The following is a 23,886-nucleotide window of genomic DNA, read 5'->3' on the forward strand; positions in this document are numbered from 1 at the left end:
ATTAATAACCACAATAATGATAATTTATATATCATTTTTGGGATTTTTTATGATTCGTTTTAATAAATATCATTACTACAATAATAAAGATATCATCTAAATTAAATTCATAAATAGAGCTTCATAATATATGTGACCTAGAAACGCACTTACGACAAATCAACAAAAGTCCTATTAATTGTATTTAGTATGTGTTTCTATAACTATTATAACTCATATATTAGGGTTATTGTCATAAAATCTCTCATATTTACATGAAACGTATAGTTATGTTTTAAGTTCAAATTTGTGTTCATTAATGTCTCACATTTAGGTAAGTATTGTCATTTTGAGCTTTTTATCAGGTTATGAAGAGAAAGAACATTATGTGGACGATGGTGGGTAGGAGATGAAGAATGCAGAAGGTAGGTTAGAGATGGTGTTGATGGGGACTACCGGTGTTTTGTGGTGCAGATGGTGTTGTTAGTGACAAAGGGTGGTGGTGGTGATAGAGTGTAGTGGTGATGATGATGTGTAAATATGAGGGCTTTTATGACAATGGTAACTGACTAAAAGGGTACAAAACCTGATAAATGTTAAAATAATTTTTTTTTACAAATGAGACATTAATGAACACAAAAACGAACTTTTTTTGATTTGTTGTAAGAAGTGTGTGTTGGAGCCCATTTTGACGACCAGCTTGTGCAGAAGAATATTAACATCTTGAGATTTAATAATAAAATATGAAGAGCACGAAATAGATGACTATCCGATAATTTTACTAGAAAAGAGAATAACAAAATATGACAATACAAAAACACTTTGTGAGAGAAATCCCACCACATTCTCTCTAACCAGAGGGCTACATTTTGGTGCACTTCCAACTACTCATCTTTATTTATAGAGAGAGGAACCTTACAATACAATAAAGAGAAATAAAATAACTTAACTATCACTCATAATTTGTAAAAAATTTCCATGCTCTAACAGTGTGTTTCTAGGACACATAGTGTGCATAATGGAGCTCTATTTATGAATAACAACTTCTGATAAACCTTTATTTTTTGAGATGTCGTTCGATTATGAAATGATCTACGGTAAATTGTAGTTTTATGATAAATGTTTTACACCCAAGACCTAAAAATTTAATAATAAAGTAGCATTTGGCCTAAAAATGTATTTATTGCGACAAATCAACAAAATCATCTTAAGTTACATAGGATATATAGATGATATCTTTATGATTGTTGTAATAATATTTGTTAAAGAGAATCACAAAAAAAAATCCAAAAATGATATATAAATTACTATTATTGTGTTATTTAATAAAAAAAAATATCTTTATTTTTAGTTTTTTAATAAAGAAATGTAATTTTTGTTCAAATAAGTTTACTATATATAAAAAAATTCCAGAAAAATCCTTAAATTAATTAATCTTATTAACGAAAAAGTCATTAATGATTTTTTTTGGCAATTTAACCCTTAAAACCAGTACTAACCGGTTATAAAGGTTATTTCGTAAGTGTTATTGGTTTCAATGATTAAATTGAAAAAATAAAATCAAAACTGTCTTTCTGTTAATAGAGCCAAAATATATGAATTTTTTTCCTTCTTGTTATTATTATTTTAGTTATAACATGCATCGTACAATTTGAATAAATATTACTACCTCCGTCCCAAAATAATTGTCCACATTTGACTTTTCCAGCCTTTATTCTTAAAATTGGACCTTAAATAATTTTCTTTTTGATAGATAATACTTAATACAAAATATATGAATAGATTGTAATTTAAAAGTCTTTTCATTGTTATAAATTTCATCAAATAATATATAACACAAATACAAATATTTAAGGTCAAAGTTGAAGAAAAAAGACTTCAAAATTCAAAAGTGAACAATTAATTTAGGACAGAGGGAGTAATAATAATTAAGAACAATAAAACATACCAATATATTCATAAAAACTCTTTATTTTAAATTAATTCAGGATGACTATAAACAGTAGAATGTTACTAAACCAATTTATAACAATCATATAACACACTTACATAGATACACATACATCATAGTCCATAAACTCTTGAAAGAAATACACATACACCCTATAAACATTGATCAGTAATAAACTAATTTACAAAAATAAGAAAATCTACAAAATCTATCTTAATAAATGAAGATCATTTTGTCAAATGTCATCTTCTCATTAAATTTGACACGTAATTTTATAAATCTTTTGATTAAATTTAAATTCACATGTCATTTTGTGATTTTTTTGAATTAAATCAATTAATATGCCACATAATACTAAACTTGGTGTGAGACCCATGTATTACATGGGTTTATTTAAAAAAAATTAAATATAAAATTTTAACAATTTGAGAAGTTTGAATTTATAAAAAAAATAAGAAAAAATTTAAATTATTAAATTAATGAGACTTTAATACATTGAATACATTACATATATAAATCATTTCTAATAAATACCTTATATATATATATATATATATATATATATATATATATATATATATATATATATATTACCTTACATATTAAATGTGAAATTTTAATTTAATAAAATGAAAATTACAATAAAATGACAAGTGGAAAATAAAAAATTCAAAAAATCTAGAAAATGACATGTGTACAGATGAAGGATAAGAGGTTATAGCAAAAAAAAAAATTTCATTTATTAAGGAGGATTTATATATGTAAAGTATTAAATACATTTAATGTGATAATAAATGTAAAGAATCTTAAAAGTCTTATATTAAAATACATTGATATATATTTTTTTTAATCAACCCGTCTAATACACGGGTTTTACACCTAGTTTTGTAATAATAGTTTAAAAAAGCAAAAACCAAACTATACCAAACATAACTGATCATTTCGGATCAAAAATCCATACGTTTGTGTCTTTGAGTCTGGTGTATTATGACATGTTCTTTAATATGTAACAGTGATTCTGACATTATCTTTAACTTGTTCACGTAAATCTTGACGATGCTTATGAGTTATATATCTGACCTTTACGTGCATGGATTGAGATAACTTAGAAATTTTAATTTTAATATCTGAATCATTATCAGTTGTATGAAATGATTAAATCCAATAAATAAAATAAATCAAACACATTGAGATAAAAATAGGAAAGAAGAAATGATCAGCTGTTACGATTTTTGAGGCGCCTGCATCGCTCTCAACTCTCTCAAGTTCGTTTTCTGAATCACAATTCCATTTCCATGAATAAACGCACACAAACAAACTTATTGCATATCCATAAAATGATAAAATGCTGTAGTTTGTATTTCTCGGACTACACATTGCTTCAGTGTATGTGTGTGTTTTCACACAGCTCACGGTGGCGCTAATCGGATCTCCATAATCTCCATTTCATTCGGTTTTCTGTTCAGATTTTGTTTCAATCGCACACAGTTTCTTCAATCGGAAACGTATCAAATCTGTAGTTTCGAGAGAAAACGTAGTGAAATTGGAAGAGGAAGAAGAAGAATCCGTCGACGGCGTTAATCGAAGAAGAAAACAGCGGAGTCTTGTGTGATATGAATGGACGTACAACGAGACGACGCTGTTCCCAGTGACACATGGAAGATTCACTCCGACGATCATTTAGCCATTGAAATTCCTGAAACAGCCCATAAGATCAGCAGCGGTATTCTTCTTTTCACTTTTCCCATTTCAATTGATTAATGACAGTATATGTGAAATTTCTGACTGTTTCAACTTAACCTCATTAGAGAATGATGGCTATAATTCTATAACAAGTTACATAAATTAGAACTTATTTTGGTACACATTGCCATTGATTCGAAGAGGGTCTTTTATATATATATATATATATATCTGAAGATCGATTGCGTCTATATAGTTTCTTGTAACTGTATTGGAAATGGAGCTAATGAGACTGATCGGTTTTGGGTTTATGATGTAGACTCATGGTTTCAAGCGGGATTTGTTCTTACGACTGGCATCAACAGTGCTTATGTGCTGGGGTACTCAGGTGCAGTCATGGTTCCTCTTGGTTGGACAGGTGGAGTTGCAGGTTTAATTTTAGCCACAATCATATCACTATACGCAAATGTCCTAATCGCAAGGCTCCATGAATTTGGTGGGAAGAGACATATCAGATACAGAGACCTTGCAGGCTTTGTGTATGGTAATCACCATTCACCAAACAAACATGAAACAATTATACATTCTTGAAAACATAACTCATAAAAATGGTGGTTTTGTAGGTCCAAAGGCTTATGCTCTTACATGGGTGTTGCAATATGTCAATCTTTTCATGATTAATGTCGGTTATATCATGTTGGCTGGTCAGGCTCTTAAGGTACTTTCCTAGGATTTATTGTGTACCCGACGGGTTATCAAATATAACGTGTCATGTACAATAATAGAATTGTATCATGGATAGTTGTTAATTAGTTGATGTTAATTTGATTTTGCAGGCTATTTATATAGTTTTCAGGGATGACAATGCGATTAGGCTCCCGTACTTCATTGCCATAGCAGGGTTGACTTGTGGCATTTTTGCAATTTCTATCCCTCATCTCTCAGCTCTAAGAATTTGGCTTGGATTTTCAACATTCTTCACTCTAGTATACATTGTGGTTGCAGTTGCTTTGTCTCTTCGTGATGGTATAATTTCCAACTCTCTGCTATTTGTGATCAAAAGTAAAATAACATGCTATCGCTAAGGTGTTCTTTTTTACTAGATTACTTAAGTTATATATGTTTTTTTTCCTTTTCCTTTTGATTTAATACATAAAGAACAACTTATCACCTTATGCTAAACATATTTTATTCAGACAACAATTTATCCATACAACACAATCTTTGCGTTGACTTATAGGAATCGAAGCTCCACCAAGGGATTATAGCATTCCGGGTACAGAAACGGGCAAGATCTTTACCACCATTGGTGCTTCTGCGAGTCTTGTCTTTGCTTTCAACACAGGAATGCTCCCGGAAATACAGGTAAAAAAAATTCAGAAATTTGTGATTTTTTTTTTTTTGTTACATTTATGAAGAAGATGAACGATGTTTTTCATGTTTTTTTAATTGTGTAGGCGACTGTGAGACCACCTGTTGTTAGTAACATGATGAAGGCGCTCTACTTTCAGTTTTCTGTAGGAGTTTTGCCACTTTATGCGGTTGTGTTTATGGGGTATTGGGCTTATGGCAATGGAGCATCTTCCTATTTGCTTAACAATGTTCATGGCCCAGTTTGGGTCAAGACATTTGCCAACTTATCTGCCTTTTTTCAATCCGTTATAGCTTTGCATGTAATGTTCTCTATCTATTGTTTTTACCCGTTCTAGTTTTATAACGAGATTGAACAAGATTGGACAAGTTTTAAAAGGGCATTTACGTCTTTTGCACAAATGACAGACCGAGAAAAGTTCTTGTCCCACCTCCAATCCCAAATTCCCAATCGAGTACATGCTAAATGCAATATAACTTTTTCTTGAAAGTTTTGTACAAGCTTTTCAGGGGCATTTTTGTCTTTTGCATAGACAAGAGATCGAAAGTGACTCTTTGTCATGTCCCACCTTTTCTCCTAGTCCATTATGCATATCAAACACAAGACATCCTGTTCTGTCATGTTTTTTACAAGCTTTCTAGGGGTATTTTCGTCTTTTGCATAGACAAGATCGAGAGTGACTCTTTACCCTTTCCCAACTTTTGCAATAGTCTAATGCATGCCAAAAACAGTACAACATATTCTATCATGCACATGCTTTCTAGGGGTATTTTTGTCTTTTGCAAAGACAAGAGATCGAACTTTCCCGCTTTATGTTCTAATCCAATGCATTTCAAGCATAGGACAACCTATTTTGTCATGTTTTATACAATCTTTTTAGTGGTGTTTTTATGTTTTGCACAGATGACTAGTAGAACGTATTTTGTCATGTCTTGCCGTGTAACATAGTTTTTTATCTGTTGTTTTCTTAAGATATTTGCAAGTCCAATGTACGAGTATTTGGACACTAAATACGGAATAAAAGGAAGTGTGGTGGGGCTTAAAAATTTGTGTTTCAGAATCATTGTTCGAGGGGGTTACATTGGCATTACAACCTTGGTATCAGCAGCATTTCCATTTCTTGGAGACTTCATGAGCTTAACAGGGGCGATTAGTACTTTCCCACTTACATTTATTCTCGCTAATCACATGTATTTAGCGGCCAAAACAAACTCACTCAATGCTTTACAAAAGTCATGGCATTGGTTCAATGTTTGTTTCTTTGGTATCATGGCTGTTGCAGCTGCTACTGCTGCTTTTAGGCTTATTGCTATTCACTCCAATACTTATCATCTTTTTGCTGATATGTAATCTTTTTAACTTATTGTAGATTTTATTATATTGCCTAGAAATGCTTTTTCATTTATTTTACTGTGTTTAGCCTGCATTGGACTGACACTGACACAGATCAATATAACGAAAACCGCAATTTCCTGCTTCACCAAAAAATGTGGATTGTCACGTAACAATAACAAAAAAGAAGAAGATTTAACACAATTAAACAAATGCTACAGCAAACTCAATACACTAACTGAAATATGGATCAAAAGCAACTATTACACAGAAAAGATTATTTGATTTTCAACAAAATCCACTCCGAGTTTTGGGTGACTAGGTCCAGCCTTGAAGAATGACTTACTTTGGATAATTATCCAGAAACTAGCTTTACCACAATGCAGAGGGAGTTGAGCATTATCAATATGACTCTTAAGTATTGGGTTGCATAAATGAGACCAATGATTTGTCCTTTGAAGGAATTTCTTTTCACCCCTGAGTATTCTTGAAAGCTCCATCCTCTAGGTGCAAGAAAACGATCTTCATTCAATACTGCTAGTGCATTTGCTATAAGCAAACACCCCTCTAATAGTGTCCACAGACCCATATCCTGTATAATAAGTGTATGTTAGTCCACTTCAAAAACTTATATTTCTCTTCATTTACAGGTGTTGTACCAAAGTTGAAGTCACTACATATATTCAAGTTTCTAGGGTTCTTCATGGCGTTATTATAGATCCAAATGACAAAACAATATGAACTGCTAGTGCTAGATCAGAAGGCATTTCTCTGTTAGATGGGAAAACATTATATGATAGTAAGTAACTTCCATATCATATCTTGAAGGAATTTTATATCTGTTGATTTACCTCCAATTATAGTAGACAATTATAGATACAACAAATGCATCCAGGCAAACATATAGCTCGATTTCGTTATTAAAATTTGAGAAGGTCAATTAAGTAGAACAATTTCTTCCACAACCGAGTTCAGTTCTGTGGAACTAGATGAAATTAGGAGATATTGCACGAACATTTTGGTTTCTCGTTGTCTGTTTAAACCCTAGCGTGATTTATCAAACTTCTAAATGTGATTCACAAAAATTTCTGCAGTTGATAGAGAAACTGAACCTTGACATGAGGTAATAATATAAACCCTAAAACATGGATTCGTTTGGAAGAATAAGAACTCACCTGGGTTAAGGAATCGAAAGATCAGGAGGAGTGGAATCGGGAGACGAACAGAGATCGATCTGATGTGTATCGCGTACACCGAGAAATGAATCTTTGAAAGAGGGTTACACCTTTAATGGTAATTTGCATTCTAGTCCTCCTGTGTTTGGCGTTTAAGAATCCGCATCCCTGATGTTTGAGGGGATGTTGAAAATAAAATAAATAAATAAAACTTTTTTTTTTTAGATAAACTCACCATGAGGTGGTTCATCATTTTAGTGAAGACACGAAGGCATCTTGCCTAGACCATGCAAACGAGTCGTGCTATTTAAGTTGAAACATTAAACGAGTTGAAAAAGTGTCGTGTAAGCCGACTTGTTTAATTATCAGTGTCTTGTTGTGTCACCAAGTTTATTTTTATGTCAAGTTTGTGTCGGGTTGTGAGATAGGTTTTAGATCTTATAAATGTTTTGTGTCATGTCGGATAGAAACATTAAACAATATGAAAACCGAAAAGAATAAAAGTTAGGAAGTGAAAATGTGAAATTCACAAAAAAAATAATAATAATAAATAAATAATAAAAAGAAATGTGGAAGAGTACGAATTTGGAATGAGGGAGAGGGAAGAGGTGAGGTCATGAGGAGGATGGAGTGGTCAAAGGACAATAGCATGTGAGAAAACATAAAAATGAAAAAAAAAATCTTGTCATAGATGATTAAGTGTTTTCCACATATAATAAATGTGTTATTTTCGAGTTATATTCTAATTGAAATTATCAATTCTAACCTTACTCTTTTAATTCACGTGTCGTGTCTTATCAACCCGTTTAATTAATTGGGTTGAAACCTATCATTCAAATCCATTTATTTTGTGTTGACTTCGTGTCGAGTCAGTGTGGCGTGTCATTTTTTGTCACTTCTAGTTTTGCCATTGGTTTACCATTTTAGTCAAAATACAGAAAGATATACCTTTGCTTTTGCAAATGACATTGCATTACCCTTTTCTAGTCATGTGTGATTGAAGCCCCCATTATTATAACTTAAAACTCCCGAATCGAGAGTAATTGACATTGCCCTTAGCTAGGTTATGGTTTAAATATATGAAGTGGAGACCACCCGTATTCAAGAGAGTTTGTGATAATAATTGTTAAATAAAACCAAAGGAAAAAAAAAGTATAATCTTATATTAAAAGTAAATCTAGAATCTAGACTCTCATTTTTAAATAAAATTCGATAGTTTGCAACTTTGTATCAAAAATGTATTTATCAAAATGTATTAACGATGAAAACCTCTACAAAATTCAACCCTTAATTGCACATCCACTTTGCATCTATTCTAGAATTCTCTTGGCTCATATAAATGATATAATTATGAAGAGTCAATAACCATTTGCACTTGTGGCCCTCTTGTTTGATCCATTTTCCTTTCCGGTCTCCAGGCTGATTAAATGATCCTCTCCCCGGCTCATCTTGGATCTCTTCTTGTTAGTTTCTTGATCTAATCTATATATCTAGTGTCACAAATGCAACCAGGGAATGGATTTGCATAGAAGTTCTCTTCTCTTTTCGGTTTCACTCCGGCTACTCTACGTTGCGGACTGCTTGTTCTATTTGCATGCAACTTCTTAACTTGTAAAGAGAAATCTTCCCAACTCAAACGCCCTTCGTCCAGCTGATCCAACACCTTCACAAAGTTCCTTCTGCACCAAATACCAAATAAAAATGTCAATGCTTGAATCCTACATCAACTAAACCATGTGTCATCCACCTCTATACGTGCAACTCTCCTATTTTTATAAGATATCAAAATCAAAGACTTCAAGTACCTTATACATATCTAACATGATATTTAGAGTTTTAGATTGACGTTATTTTGTTCAACATCAAGTCTTAATGATAATGTGACTTGTGTTGCTATTCTTGTGTTAGATAGTCATTATTGGTTATGTCTCCTGAAAGCATCCACAATGCTTAATTTAATGAAATGGTAGGATGAATGCCTAATTGGTGTGTTCAATAAATTAAACTCAAACATAGTGGACTGTTAGAATAGCATGCAATTAATATTGAGTTCAATGGCCATTGAATAGTTCAAGGGAACAAAATAATTTTTTAATATAAAATAATTAACACAATAATGAATTTCTTTTTATAAAAATATATCCCATTAAACTTTCGTAGAGTTCAATGCATTTTAGGTATGAAAAATTGTAAAGTTTATAAAAAAGTAAAATGATGATGTGATAATCTATTAAACTATATAGAGTTTAATGCATTATGGATCCTCTAACATAATACAACTAACGTCTAACACCTAGATCACCGGCTCAACACACATCGCTATCTCATCATGCCTCCATCTAAAGGGACTTTTTTTACTTCTTTTTAGTTGCATCTCTTATTTAAACAAGGTATTAGTCAGGTAGACAACACCTACCAACCTAGCTTCCATATTCACATGAGAATCAAAGACTCCATATATCTAACACATTATATATCAACGGTCACTACTCCCTGGCAAGGCCGATCCAGACGGTGGGCAACCCGGGCGACCGCCCCAGGGCCCACGTCTCCAGGAGACCCAAAATTTATAGGGTATGTAGTGCATATATATATATATATATATATATATATATATATATATATATATATATATATATATATATATATATATATATATATAAAGTATTACCTAAATGATTTTTAAGGCCTAAAGTTGTTCAAACTCAAAGTAGCTCAAAAGATAAACAATTTAGCTTGCTTGTTATTGCTAATTGAACGCGTTTATAGTGAAGAATAAATAATATTTTTTTTTGAATCTTTATTATATTTGTCTATAATGGACCTTTTTTTTCTTTTCGCCCCGAGCCCCATATACGTTTGGACCGGCGTGCTCCCTGGTTAGATACATGGAGGCGAGTAACATCTTATTGTGTGTGTTGGAATACCACATTAGCTAGAGAGTGGTCTCACTAACACTCTTTATATTTATTATAGAAAGTCAAAGACTCCACATACGCTTTGTATTATGTAGGAATGATGCAACTTTTTATTGGGTATTACCGAAACTTACTTATCGGGATAAATCGTTTTCTCGAACCCTTTGAACATCCGGTGTCCACGGATAGCCTTAGCCATGTTTCCATCATAGGTGTACACAAAAACATCGCTCGCAAGTGCTAGTGTATAATCTAATGCAGCAAGCTGATTATGCATGTCTTTAAATGGCTTTAGCTCATCTTCGGTTGCTAAAGTAGAATGAGTTGATACATTAGGATACTTTTCCTTAAAATCTTCGAGTCCATGTTCTCCATAGATCTCACCCGCCACAATATATATCTTCGTACTAGAAGGAAATCCCATAGCCTGGAGAAAAATAGCAGACTCACGAGGCGTCAAAGGGCAATTCCCTTGTTGTCGTTTTTTCATGCTTTTGATATTCTTAACCTTCCAATGCTTTACTCCGTACCTCAGTGCTTTAAGCTCGCCGGCCTCCTTTTCAGAAAGACCATGAGTGCATCCGGTGAAAGCTAACATGTCCTTTTCAAATCTACAAAAACAATTAGAATTCACGTCACTAAAAGGTTGTTTTTAGTAACGAGTTGAACTGATTCCATTGATGTTGTTTCGAGTTTTGAAGAAAAAGATGATATATAAGTAAACTATGGATACTTTTAGATACCTCAAATGTAGAGCAAGATAATGCTCGTTGTTTTGTTTAAGTCTGTTGACTAGCTTTCTTGCAAGCTCGTTGATCTCCTTTGTGGATTTCAAGGCTTCATACATGGTTCGACACCTGAGCTTTTGGATGGAATCCGGGATGCCATTGTTAGCGAGCCGCGAATCAGTGTGAAGAAATTTAACCACTTTTTGACGCCTCAACAAGGAAAGAATCTCACCTTGATAGTAATTGGGCTGCACCAAAATTAATGATCGATTTATTGAAATCGAAATACATGTCTAAAATTTTTAATTAAATATAATCGTATATATAGACATGCCATTGACCACGAAATTGGATCCTTTTGGTGGGGTGTGATTCCTGCAACATGAGGTGGAAGTGAATCAACTATGTCGATGTCATCTTGTAGGGTTGTCGTGAACTTCTTGACGTCGAAGAGATCTTTAAAATCACTGGAAACAAATCAGTCTCAGAAAAAACAATTAATGACAAATGCTTTTGTTATGATTTATTTACAAGTGTTATTAATTATCACACCTTGGATCTGTCCAAAATGACTTGTGATCTACCGTTGGAAGAACCAAAGTCGCATCCATGAGTTTTGCAATCGCTACCATGTCACTTATCTGCGATCCGAAACACATATATTACAATGAATTAATTAAACTTTCTCAAATCTTTTGCATGAAATACATTATCTTATTGTATAATTTTTCGTTACTAACCCCCATTTTCATTTGGTTTAACCCACCATTTGCGTGAACTAGGATGTAACCATTTGTGGGAGCACTTCGATTTCCTGAGAACGAAAAACTTGCAAAATTGGTAGTGAGTTAACAGATTTTGATCTTATTAGACATGAACACGAGACGAGATTAGTTTGCATACTTGTTTCACCTCCCAAACGATCAATGCATCCATAGTGCTCATCGCTTTTGGGATTTCTCCATATGCTAGGAGCCTGTGATCAAGCAAACAAAAAACCATGATTCAAATCATAAAGGAATGGTTGATTTTATCATCAAATGCAACAAAAAAAAGTTCTAAAAAACCTGCACATTTTCAAGGTTTGTTTCGTCTAGAATTTGGCGCCTAATCACGATAGGATCTTCGTCATTAGCTACATGATCACCGTAGGTAATCATGCGAATATACTTGGTAAACATGACGATTACCATTATTAACATGAAAACTGTGAGAATGCAATTGGTCTTATTCTTCCTTGGAATTAAACATTTCAAGAAATACTTGATTCTTCTACATATCACGGAACGTCCATTTGTCGACACTTGCCATCGGTGGTTATGGTGGTAATATTCGTTAAAACAACCACCACCACCATAAGTTTCTTGCAAAGAGCCTGTTGAACCAATTATCCTTTTTTTTCTTGTCGTAATGGGCAAGGTATTACCTGAGCCCATGTCGCCGGTAGATGACATTACATCAAAATCGATATCGTAAGGCAAAATCGATGAATATTATGAGAATATCGAGTTATCAAATTTGTTGAAGATGAAAATGAATTGAATGGATAGCTTGTGTTTTTGCCCTCGTTTCTGTATTTCTCATTCAAAATTAGCAACTCCGATTTCCCTTGTTTTTCCTATGTAATGAATGCGAATTATAAGCTCAAACACTATCTTTCTCTATTTCTCACAAAACAATACTAGACCATTCGTGGACACACGTAAATTCATAAATAATAATTTCAACGGCATACCGATAGTTTCTGGCATAACTGATTTTGAACTTGGTCTTTAAGAGTTCAAACACATACAAATTTATAGCTTGTTGTTTTCTTAGAAGATGAGGGCTTGGAAGTTTTTTCATTTGTTATCTATTAAGTGTTAGTGATAATCATTAAAAGTAATATTTATAAGAAAAAAAATAAGTGGGTGTTTGGTCGAGTAGTTTAATTAGCAAAGTGTTTGTTTAGCTCAAAATGAGATAAGGTGATAAACCAAAATGAAATAACTTATCCAAGCACTTAGGGCTCTAAACGAACTAAACGTTCGGTGAATTGTCCGTAAACTGTTCAGCGGGAAGTTTATTTACCACTACAAGAAAACTTGGTAAGTTCCTACGGAAATCAGTGACAAAATTTTTCTGTGGGAAATTAGTGATGTAATTCCGACATAATTGTCACAAACATAAATACCCTGATTTTAATAATGAAAAACTGACACAATAACGACGGAAAGCAAAAGAAATTCTAGACTTGGTCTTTCTGTCGGTAATCACCGACGGATTTCCGAAATGTTTTTTTAGAAAGTAAATCAACTTTTTTTTATGGTAATATTCCAAAAATAATTCAATTATTAATTGTATAATTTTTTTATAATTAAATTAATATGCATTACCAAATAATTCAATTTACTAATTATTATAATATAACACTTATAATTAATAAGAAAATTATAAATTATCAACATAAATGCTATTTTAGAAAATAAATAATTTTTTTATTAATATTGTTATATAAATAACTTAATTGTTATTAATAATAGTAATTAATTATTAACTTTTATAATGAGAATATTATAATTATTAACCAAATAAATCAATTTTTTTTATAAGAATATCAGTACAAAAATAGTTTAATTGCTATTAATATTATTAGTAATTAATTAACTATTTATTTTTTTAATTAAAATAATATAATAATTCTTATTAATTACTATTTATCATAACTATTAATATTAGTAAATAAATAACTATTTACTTTTTTAATGAAAAAGAAGTAATTATTATTATTAATTACTATTTATCATAACCATACGTCGTTTATCTGCTTGTTTTTTCTTATACATATATTATATATGTGTAATATAAATCAACTAGACGAATGCCCGCGCGTTGCGCAGAAACACCTATATAATTGAAGTTTTTACAAATATATGTTTTTTTAAATATAACGATAACGATGTTGTTAAATTTGATATAATAATTTGTATATACTAAATTGATATAATATATTGATTATTTTGAATTATATGATAATATATACATCTATCATAACTTCAGAATCTCAATCGTTTGAATGATTTCTACCTGCGAGTTATACATGAATATAATTAAATATAATATATTGTTTAATATTATTTATAGTTGTTGTTATTGTTAATTAATTTTTTAAAATTTATCAGCTTAATGTTTTAATCTATCATTATTGATTATTTAAAACATCAAACATTACTTTTGATTTTAAAGGTAACAACATAATCATTTATATATAGTTATTTTTAACTATTGCTATTGTAAGTTATTTTAAGCTACTTATTTAGAAACTTTTAACGATTATGAAAATATATTTGGGAAATATTTTACTTAAATTGATATTATAGTTTAGTTTTTGCATTCATCACTACCATTTATCACTTTTAACTCTTTACAAAATATTCTTTCGTTTTTTTAATTGGAACTGAAATTTATATTTAAGTTCACATTGTAATATGCAGAAACACCTATATAGTTGAAGTCTTTACAAATATATATATATATATATATATATATATATATATATATATATATATATATATATATATATATATTTTAAATATAACAGTAACGTCGTTATTAAATTTGATATAATAATTCGTATACTAAATTGATATAATATATTGATTATTTTCAATTATACAATAATATGTATCTATTATAACTTCATAATCTCAACTGTTTGAATGACTTTTACCCGTGGGTTAGACATGAATAAAATTAAATATAATATATGGTTTAATGTTATTTATAGTTGTTGTTATTGTTAATTAATTTTTTAAAATTTATTTGCTTAGTGTTTTAATTTCTAATTATAATTATTTAAAACATCAAACATTGTTTTTTGATTTTAAAGGTAACAATATAATCATTTATATAGAGGTATTTATAACTATTGTTGTTGTAAGTTATTTTAAGCTACTTATTTGAAACCTTACTGATTATAAAAATATCTTTAGGAAATATTTTAATTAAGTTGAGATTAGAATTTAGTTTTTTGCATTTATCACTACAATTTATCACTTTTAACTATTTACAAAATATTCTTTGGTTTTTGAAGTGGAACTGAAATTTATATTTAAGTTGAGCCTATAATGTTATATTTTAATTAATAATTTAAGTATTTTATACAAATTGCTCAAAAATTATACATTTAAAATGATAATGGTTTACATCCAACAATATATTAAAACTAATAAATTAAGTATAATATGTTAAAAGTTAAAAAAACATAATTTTATAAGTAGAAGTAAAGATATTATTTTAATATTGAAATTTAGTTTATATATGATTACACTTTAGATTTGATATTTATTTAACCTAATTAACAAATTATAATTATTATTATAAAGAAATTGAAAAGTCATGGGAGTTTCAAATGAATGTGGTGAAAGGAAAAAAGAATGGGGGTTTCAAATGCATGAGATTCAAGAAAAAATGCTAGCTTTATAAGTATGTATGATAATGATTACTATCCATTCCGACGGACCTGTTCTAGTTTCCGACTTTTCGAGCATCATACGTCATTTTTTCCGATTTCTTTTTCTCACACACATATAATACATCAATAACCACACATTTTATAAATTATAGTTATTATACACATACATAGGATCCTGATGGTGTATACGGTTGTATGTACTAAATTTGCTATAATTTGTTCAATGTTTATTAATTGGTGTATAATAAAGGAGTGAGAAAGAGAAAGCGATAATAAACATGTTTGGTACCCGAAAACCTGAAAATTAGAATTGGAACGTTGGTCCCGAAGATGTACACGGGTGTACATATATGTATATTAGCTATAATTTATAAAATGTGTAGTTATTGATGTATCATATGTGTGTGAGGAAAAGAAATTGGAAAAAATGACGTATGGCGCTCAAAAAGTCGGAAACTAGAACATGTCCGTCAGAAATCCGTCAGTAATTACCGACGGATGATGATATTTCGTCGCTAATCGTCCGTAATTACCGACATATTTCCGACGGAAATGTTCCAACTTTCAAGTTTTCGAACTCTATACATCATTTTATCCGTTTGGTTTTTCTCACACATATATTATACATCAATTACTATATAATTACTAGATTATAACTTATTTACACATACGTACACCCACGTACAACTTCAAAACCGACGTTTCGATTCTAATTTTCAAGTTTTCGAGCAGAAAACGTCGTTTTGTCAGCTTATATATCTATCACACGTGTATTATAAATCAATTATTATACATTTATCAAATTATAGCTAATATACACATACGAACATCCGTGCACTCCATCGGGGCCCTGTTACTAATTGTTTGCTTAACATTTTTGTACATAGGATCCCGATGGTGTATACTGTTGTATATACTAAATTTGCTATGATTTGTTCAATGTTTATTAATTGGTGTATAATAATGGAGTGAGAAAGAGAAAGTGATAAGAACCATGTTTGGTCTCCGAAAACTGGAAAATTAGAATTGAAACGTCTGTCCCGAAGGTGTACGTATGTGCGTATTAGCTATAATTTTTAAAATGTGTAGTTATTGATGTATTATATGTGTGTACACAAATTCTTGTTCATTTAGTTAAACGAACAAACATGAACGATGATCTTGTTCGTCAAATTATGTTCGTGAACGTTCGTTTGTGTTGTTTGTTTACGTTCGTTCATTTAAATTCCTTTTATGTTCATATATATTCAATTGTTTTTAATTACTTTACTGTATTATATGTTCGTTTATGTTTATATATGTTCAATTATGTTTTTTTATCTATGTTCGTTTATTTATTTTCGTTTATCATGTTAACGGACATAAACGAACGAACATGAACAATGTAATTTGGTAAACGAACAAACATGAACAAGAAAACTTTTTCGTTTATTCGTTCATTTTTGTTCATTTGTTTGGCTAACTTAAACAAACAAACATAAGCATTTGTTTGTGTTCGTTCGGTTCGTTTACAGCCCTACAAACACCCAATTGTTAAGGAGTGACTCTTTCAATTGAGAGATCATAGGTTAAAATCTCGTTGGAGACATGAGTGGTAATTTAGAAGAAAATTTGTTTGTCGTTAAAAAAACATATCAACTCGTAATAAACTTAAAAATTAAAACGAAACAACGTTTTATTTATTTGAATAAGGAGAAACTATTTTCTGCAAGCAACATCATAAAATTATTTTTTAGATTGTATGTAATAGACCAACATTTTTTTATTTCATTAAACCACTAGTGTGACATCCACAAAATACCGAGTAAAAATTTCATTTTTAAATGATTCAAACCATTCATTCATTGTTACAAAAGACGATTAGAGTCAAAGTATTCTCAAAACATCAGAGTAAAATCATAAACAGTTAACGCATAATAAATCTCCACGGGATGTAGTGCGATGAAGCCGGACCCTTCCTTTTGAAACCAAAAGTCCTAGAAACATTGTAAACATACATCGTAAGCACAAAGCTTATTAAGTTTCCCAAAATATCCCATACCATACATACATATCAGCTCGAAGCTGTAACGAGTCTATTTCACCCTCGAGTCTATTTCAACTCAATTGGTGTCTTTGAACCAAACGGGTCTACTTCAACTCAATCAGTGTTTTTCAACCAAAAGGGTCTATTTTACCCCAAATTCATATAACATATAGAAAAACAATATTCACAAAGACAACAAGCACATAATGAAGGGGTCTATTTCACCCCCACATACAAAAAGCATACAGTCATATCAGCAAGAGTCACAAAGACAGGGCTCTATCTCCAACTAACGCCACCTCGCGGCTTCCTGTAGATCCAGGAGGGTATCACAATGTTGTGTAGCCACAAACTGCCGTATATCCGTCTTTAGCATACTCAGATAACGAGTCATCTGAGACTTGACCCAATTTTCAATTCCAAAAATTTCATTTTTAATTAATTGATTTATATAAACATTTATAAGAAAACACCAGCTAATAATAACTTTTCATAAATCCACAAATCATGTCATAAAACCACTCACAAAATAAAACAATGTCAGAGTACAATCCCAAGAACTCTAATACGGAAAACCAACATGTGTGTATGATGTCCCGCTATCGTTCCAACTCCTTCCCCTTCGCTGAAGAGGTACCTGAAACCAGAACTGTAAACTATAAGCACGAAGCTTAGTGAGTTCCCCCATCGTACCACATACCATACAATCACGTAACATACATACTGCCAGACAATTCTGGGATGCCCGACCTACCCGGTACGACCATTCTGGGGTGCCGACCTACCCGTGCGGTTATTCTGGGGTGTCGTCCTACCCGTGTCAAGCTATTATGGGGTGTTGACCTACCCGTGTCAAGCCATTCTGGGATGCTGACCTACCTGTCGGTCCTAACATCCGAACTTGGGGACTATTCCCTTCCTACTACCGCTATCACATATAACATACCATGCCAGCATGTAAACATATAATCACATACTGTCAGACATATCTGGGGTGCCTGACCTACCCTTCGGTCCTAACAACCGAACCCTACTGCTATCACATATAACATATCGTGTAGCAGCAAACCTAGATGATATCATAAAGACAATCATCTAACATACAACTCCTACTGGTGGGCCGACATTGTGGCCGTAGACCCACCGCTACTGGAAGGTAACTCACCTCGATCAAGTAGTTGCTGTCAAACTGAGTGGGAAGTCTCTTCCTGCTGCCGCTCCGGAAATCCTCCAGCTACAAACCCCACAAAACACTCAGTCGGAACTGATATCTACTCTTAGGGTAAAATGACTTTTTTACCCCCAAACAAGTCCAAGTCAAAGTCAACTTCAAGTTGACCCGACTCGTCGAGTTGGGCCGTCAACTCGCCGAGTCCCTCATCCTTTACTCGTCCTTATCCACGTCCCGACTCGTCGAGTTTGGCTTCGCCTCGACGAGTTCCTCTCTTATATGAACATTGCATTAAACTCATCCGACTCACCGAGTTGTATGAACAACTCGTCGAGTTCACCTTCATCCGACGAACAAGTCTGACCTCGACTCACCGAGTTGTATGAACAACTCGTCGAGTTCATCTTCAATCTTAAGGATATTGCCTTGGACTCGCTGAGTCCAGTATTGACCAATTCTATACAGTCGATTTAAATGAGATCTAACACACCAAAACCATAGATCTGGCCTCCTAATGTCCACTTTATACGTAAAGTTCCAAACTTGATGCACATGCATGGGTTTTTTAGCTCAAAAATCCACATAAAGTGTCCTACAATGTGCATAGGGCTCTCATGGCCCTAAAGTTGGCACCTTTATGCCATGAGACCCCTCTTAAGGTCCATATCTGAAGTCAAAACCCACCCAACACTTCCAATTCCGTAACATGACTTAGCAATCCAAAGAGATCCCAAGTTAAAGATGAATAAACACATAGATGAGTCAAGACGGGAGCATTATACCTTGAAGCTGCTGAAAATGAAGTAAAATCCCTGGAGTTATTGGCCCTAACTCAAGTTCCAAGCTCCTTCCTTTCTTCCAGGCTTTACAACCACACAAGAACACCAAAAATGGCCTCAACAAAGCACAAATGGCTAGGGTTTCAATGAGAAGTGTTTTGGGAGCATAAGGGACAATATGGTCGTCATATCATTGCTTAAATAGGGTGCAAAACCTCGGATTAGGGTTTTTGTCCGAACAGTTCCTAGTCACTGAGTCCGGGACCTGACTCGCCGAGTTCATCACTTAAGTCCCACGTTCCATCCCGCTTCTACTCGGTGAGTTGGTCCTTCAACTCGCCGAGTCCAAGGCCAAAATGTGAAATATATATATAAATAGCTAATGGAGGAAATACGTACCAAGAACCATGTGCTACAAGACCGTTCTGATGCAAACTCCGGGCAAAACATAGCCCTATCAGTGAGCATCCGGGTAATCTCCATCACAGACTCCTCATCCCGTCTCAATGTCAAAAACTCTTGAGCAAGCCGCTCTCGTTCCACGCGAGGAACGTAGCGGGTGCGAAACATATCCCAGAACTGCTCCCAAGTAATATCAGCCCGCTGACCATCAGAATATGAACCTGTCGTCAATCTCCACCAGTCCTTTGCCCCGAGCCTAAGCAGGTTCAGAGCGCACCTGACCTTCTTGTCAGCAAGACATGAGCACGTGAAGAAACAGTCCTCCACGTCAGACAACCACCGTGTAACTTTGATCTCATCCTGAGTACCCTCAAATGTCGGGGGCTTCGTATTATTGAAGTCCCGGTACTGGAAAGCCCTACCGGCTCCTCCTTCAACCCCTTCCGCAGTTACAGCCGAAGTGGCTGCAGCGGCTGTTGTCTCTGCCAGAGCTGCATATCGCTCATCAAAATACTCGACCATCGCGGTCTTGATCGACCCAAACATCTCTGGTAACTGCGCTCGGAAAGCCGTAGTGACCTCATCGTGCAAAATCTCCCGGATCCTGGCATCCAGCTCTTCAGTCCCTATCCGAACCATGGGCTCAGGTGCTACCGGCACCTCTGACCCTCCATCTCTTGATCCTGACCCTTATCCGGATCCCGATCCTGATCCGGACTAAGCAGCAAAACGTCTCGTCACCACCATACTGAAAAGTACACTCAAGACATCAAATAAACAACGTAATATCGGGAGAACAAAACCCACAAACCCTAGGGGTTGTGATTTCCTTGCTACACGTATGGGTCTTGTGCTTCCAGTAGTGCGGGCCTATACTACCTTCCACACCTACCCATATTTGTCTCAAGTATCACCACAACGCCCTAATACTATACTCAACATAATGCGCGCTCAACCCTCACTACCAGGGGACATCGTCTATCTCACAATTGATCCCACAGCTTTGCACAACTCACACCTCCATGGAACTTCCATCAACCCCTGCATCGCTAGTGTATGCTAGCCGCGCATAACGCTGGACCCGATAAACTTTCGAATATCCAATCCTACCCTAAGGTCGAATCAGACATTTTTAGACTATAAGATCTTGACTATACACAGTCATGATGCATACACTAAACTTATACAGTTATGATGTCAATTCCATATACAAGAAACCCTAGGCTAATAGGTATCATATAATAAGGCAAATCTATCATGTGATTCCTGAAGATCCCTAGCCTAGCATTAGCATGTTGTTCTAACATATCAGAATATATAATAACTGTATGGTATTTTGGGGTTTACTTACAGGCTTCGGCTGATCGTACCCTCTGCATCCTCCATCCTTTATTTTGAAAACCATTTTTAAAACTTACTTTCCGAAAATCTCTCTGATTTGAGACTGGATTCACATGAGTGTTCCTCCAATTCACTCAAACCAAGGCTCTGATACTAACTTGTAACATCCATAAATTTTACACCAAATTTAAACTTTTTCGATTATAATAAAAATCAAATATTATTGTTTAAAAAATGTTTTCAAATCAATATCCATCAGAGTGTCCCAAAATCATAACGTAAGGATGAGGAGCGGTACGGTCACGCCTTCGCCTTGCCATGATCTCCTGAAGTACCTGAAACAATAAACTGAAACTGTAAGCCCGAGGGCTTAGTGAGCTACCCCCAAAATACCAATACCACACTGAAAAATCCATATCAGTAACAATCTATCAATCAATGAACATGCATACTGGCCATCGGCCTGACTGGACCGCCCTACTGGGCCTACAGTTTATCTGAATCTATCCCGAGCCTTCAACATGACTGGTCCGCCTTGTGGGTCTACAGTCTCCCCGGACTGCTTATAGGGTATGTTGGCCTTCAACACAAAGTAGGACCGCCTCAACCCAACCAACAAGCAAATAACCATGTGCGCATAACTATCATATATTGGCATATACAAACATCAAACATATCTATCACACTGATCATCAATCATAGAATTCTCTCGTAACTAGAGTACCGACCTAGCAGGTACTAATCCTTGCGGGTCATAAGATCATAACATACTATCAACCCTGATTCCGATCTAACAGATCATAACCACATATAGCATATCATAACATCAACAACTAAAGGGTCGGCCTTGGTGTCGTAGACCCTATTGATATAGAGAGGATAACTCACCTTACAAATGTCGACTTGGAAGATACACTCCAATTCACGGATCACCCGACGCAGGCTCCACCACCTATGATCATAGTATAATATACTCATAAGTCCTTAGCCCTATAAGGTACTCCATAACCCACCAGTCAACCCCTGGTCAAAGTCAAAATCCTCAGTCAAGGTCAACAGTCCATGTTGACCCCAACTCGCCGAGTACCCTCGGTTACTCGCCGAGTTCCTTGAAGCACAATCCAACTCGCCGAGTCATCGGGGTGACTCGTCGAGTTCCTTCGATTTTCATTCAAACTTTAAGGCCACCCATCGAGTTCCTTTCTTGAAACTCAACATATACACATGCATACATATTCTAGAGAAAACTCATCCGACTCGCCGAGTTGTTCTTCAACTCGTCGAGTCTTATGGTAATCTTCATCGGACTCGCCGATTTTTTCATCCAACTCGTCGAGTTCACGCCCATCTTCATGTGACTCGCCGAGTCAACCTTGCGACTCGCCGAGTCCATTCAGTCCTCTTTCCGATCTAACAGATCATAACCACATATAGCATATCATAACATCAACAACTAAAGGGTCGGCCTTGGTGTCGTAGACCCTATTGATATAGAGAGGATAACTCACCTTACAAATGTCGACTTGGAAGATACACTCCAATTCACGGATCACCCGACGCAGGCTCCACCACCTATGATCATAGTATAATATACTCATAAGTCCTTAGCCCTATAAGGTACTCCATAACCCACCAGTCAACCCCTGGTCAAAGTCAAAATCCTCAGTCAAGGTCAACAGTCCATGTTGACCCCAACTCGCCGAGTACCCTCGGTTACTCGCTGAGTTCCTTGAAGCACAATCCAACTCGCCGAGTCATCGGGGTGACTCGTCGAGTTCCTTCGATTTTCATTCAAACTTTAAGGCCACCCATCGAGTTCCTTTCTTGAAACTCAACATATACACATGCATACATATTCTAGAGAAAACTCATCCGACTCGCCGAGTTGTTCTTCAACTCGTCGAGTCTTATGGTAATCTTCATCGGACTCGCCGATTTTTTCATCCAACTCGTCGAGTTCACGCCCATCTTCATGTGACTCGCCGAGTCAACCTTGCGACTCGCCGAGTCCATTCAGTCCTCTTTCCATACAAACTTGTTTTGAGCCATGCAACGGCTCCAAATCACAGATCCAAGCTTCTACGACATGCTTGTCATGTAAAGTTGCAAGCTTTACGTGCATGCATGGCTTTAAAGGATCTAAATGCCAAATCTAAGCTCTTAATGGGGCTTCATGCCCAATAGGGACCTCAATCACGACCAAAATTGTAACTTTATGCTTTTAGAATCCAAGGAGGGTCTAGATCTGAAGTTACAACTTCAGATCTAGCTCATAGCTCATCATACCAACTTGAAAATCCATAAAAAGCTCTAGAACTCAACAAAAGGGAAAAAGGGAGGTAAGGATGGCACTTTGATACCTCCAAAGGATGCTAGATGAGGTAAATCCTGCATCCCACGCCTTCCTTGCTTCAATTCCTTTGCACTCCTAGCTTTCTTCCTCCAAGATTCTCTTTCTAAGCTTCAAACACCACACCAAGGCACCCACGCACGTATAAGGACTCTCAGGACTCTTTAGAATTATAAAGAGGCCCAAAGGAGGCTGAGGTCCCTTTATATAGGGGTGCAAACCCCGG

General features: G+C 34.4%; 2 protein-coding genes and 1 pseudogene across 3 annotated transcripts; 1 reads left to right on the plus strand and 2 right to left on the minus strand.

Moving 5' to 3' along the window:
* The first annotated feature begins 3,160 nt into the window (after positions 1 to 3,160).
* LOC111905709 (proline transporter 1) lies at positions 3,161 to 6,335 on the plus strand. 2 transcript variants are annotated; one of them, XM_042899570.2, is made up of 6 exons: positions 3,161 to 3,653; positions 3,933 to 4,157; positions 4,237 to 4,331; positions 4,450 to 4,639; positions 4,854 to 4,978; positions 5,071 to 5,345. In XM_042899570.2, exons 1-6 carry the CDS (start codon positions 3,548 to 3,550, stop codon positions 5,320 to 5,322), a joined length of 993 nt encoding a protein of 330 aa, XP_042755504.1. In that variant the 5' UTR covers positions 3,161 to 3,547; the 3' UTR covers positions 5,323 to 5,345. The 2 variants fall into 2 exon arrangements, with proteins under 2 accessions (XP_042755504.1, XP_023757201.2); XM_023901433.2 differs by lacking the exon at positions 3,161 to 3,653 and adding an exon at positions 5,958 to 6,335 and having other exon boundaries at positions 3,942 to 4,157; positions 5,071 to 5,286.
* Positions 6,336 to 6,438: 103 nt separating this feature from the next.
* LOC111905710 (uncharacterized) lies at positions 6,439 to 7,650 on the minus strand. The gene is made up of 2 exons (XM_023901434.3): positions 7,493 to 7,650; positions 6,439 to 6,909 (listed from the first exon to the last, which is right to left on the minus strand). Exon 2 carries the CDS (start codon positions 6,904 to 6,906, stop codon positions 6,673 to 6,675), a length of 234 nt encoding a protein of 77 aa, XP_023757202.1. The 5' UTR covers positions 6,907 to 6,909; positions 7,493 to 7,650; the 3' UTR covers positions 6,439 to 6,672.
* Positions 7,651 to 8,936: 1,286 nt separating this feature from the next.
* Positions 8,937 to 12,331, minus strand: LOC111905776 (O-fucosyltransferase 19-like; annotated as a pseudogene).
* Between the last annotated feature and the right edge of the window lie 11,555 nt (positions 12,332 to 23,886).

Source organism: Lactuca sativa, chromosome 2 (assembly GCF_002870075.4).
Source record: "Lactuca sativa cultivar Salinas chromosome 2, Lsat_Salinas_v11, whole genome shotgun sequence".
Taxonomy (NCBI): Eukaryota; Viridiplantae; Streptophyta; class Magnoliopsida; order Asterales; family Asteraceae; genus Lactuca; species Lactuca sativa.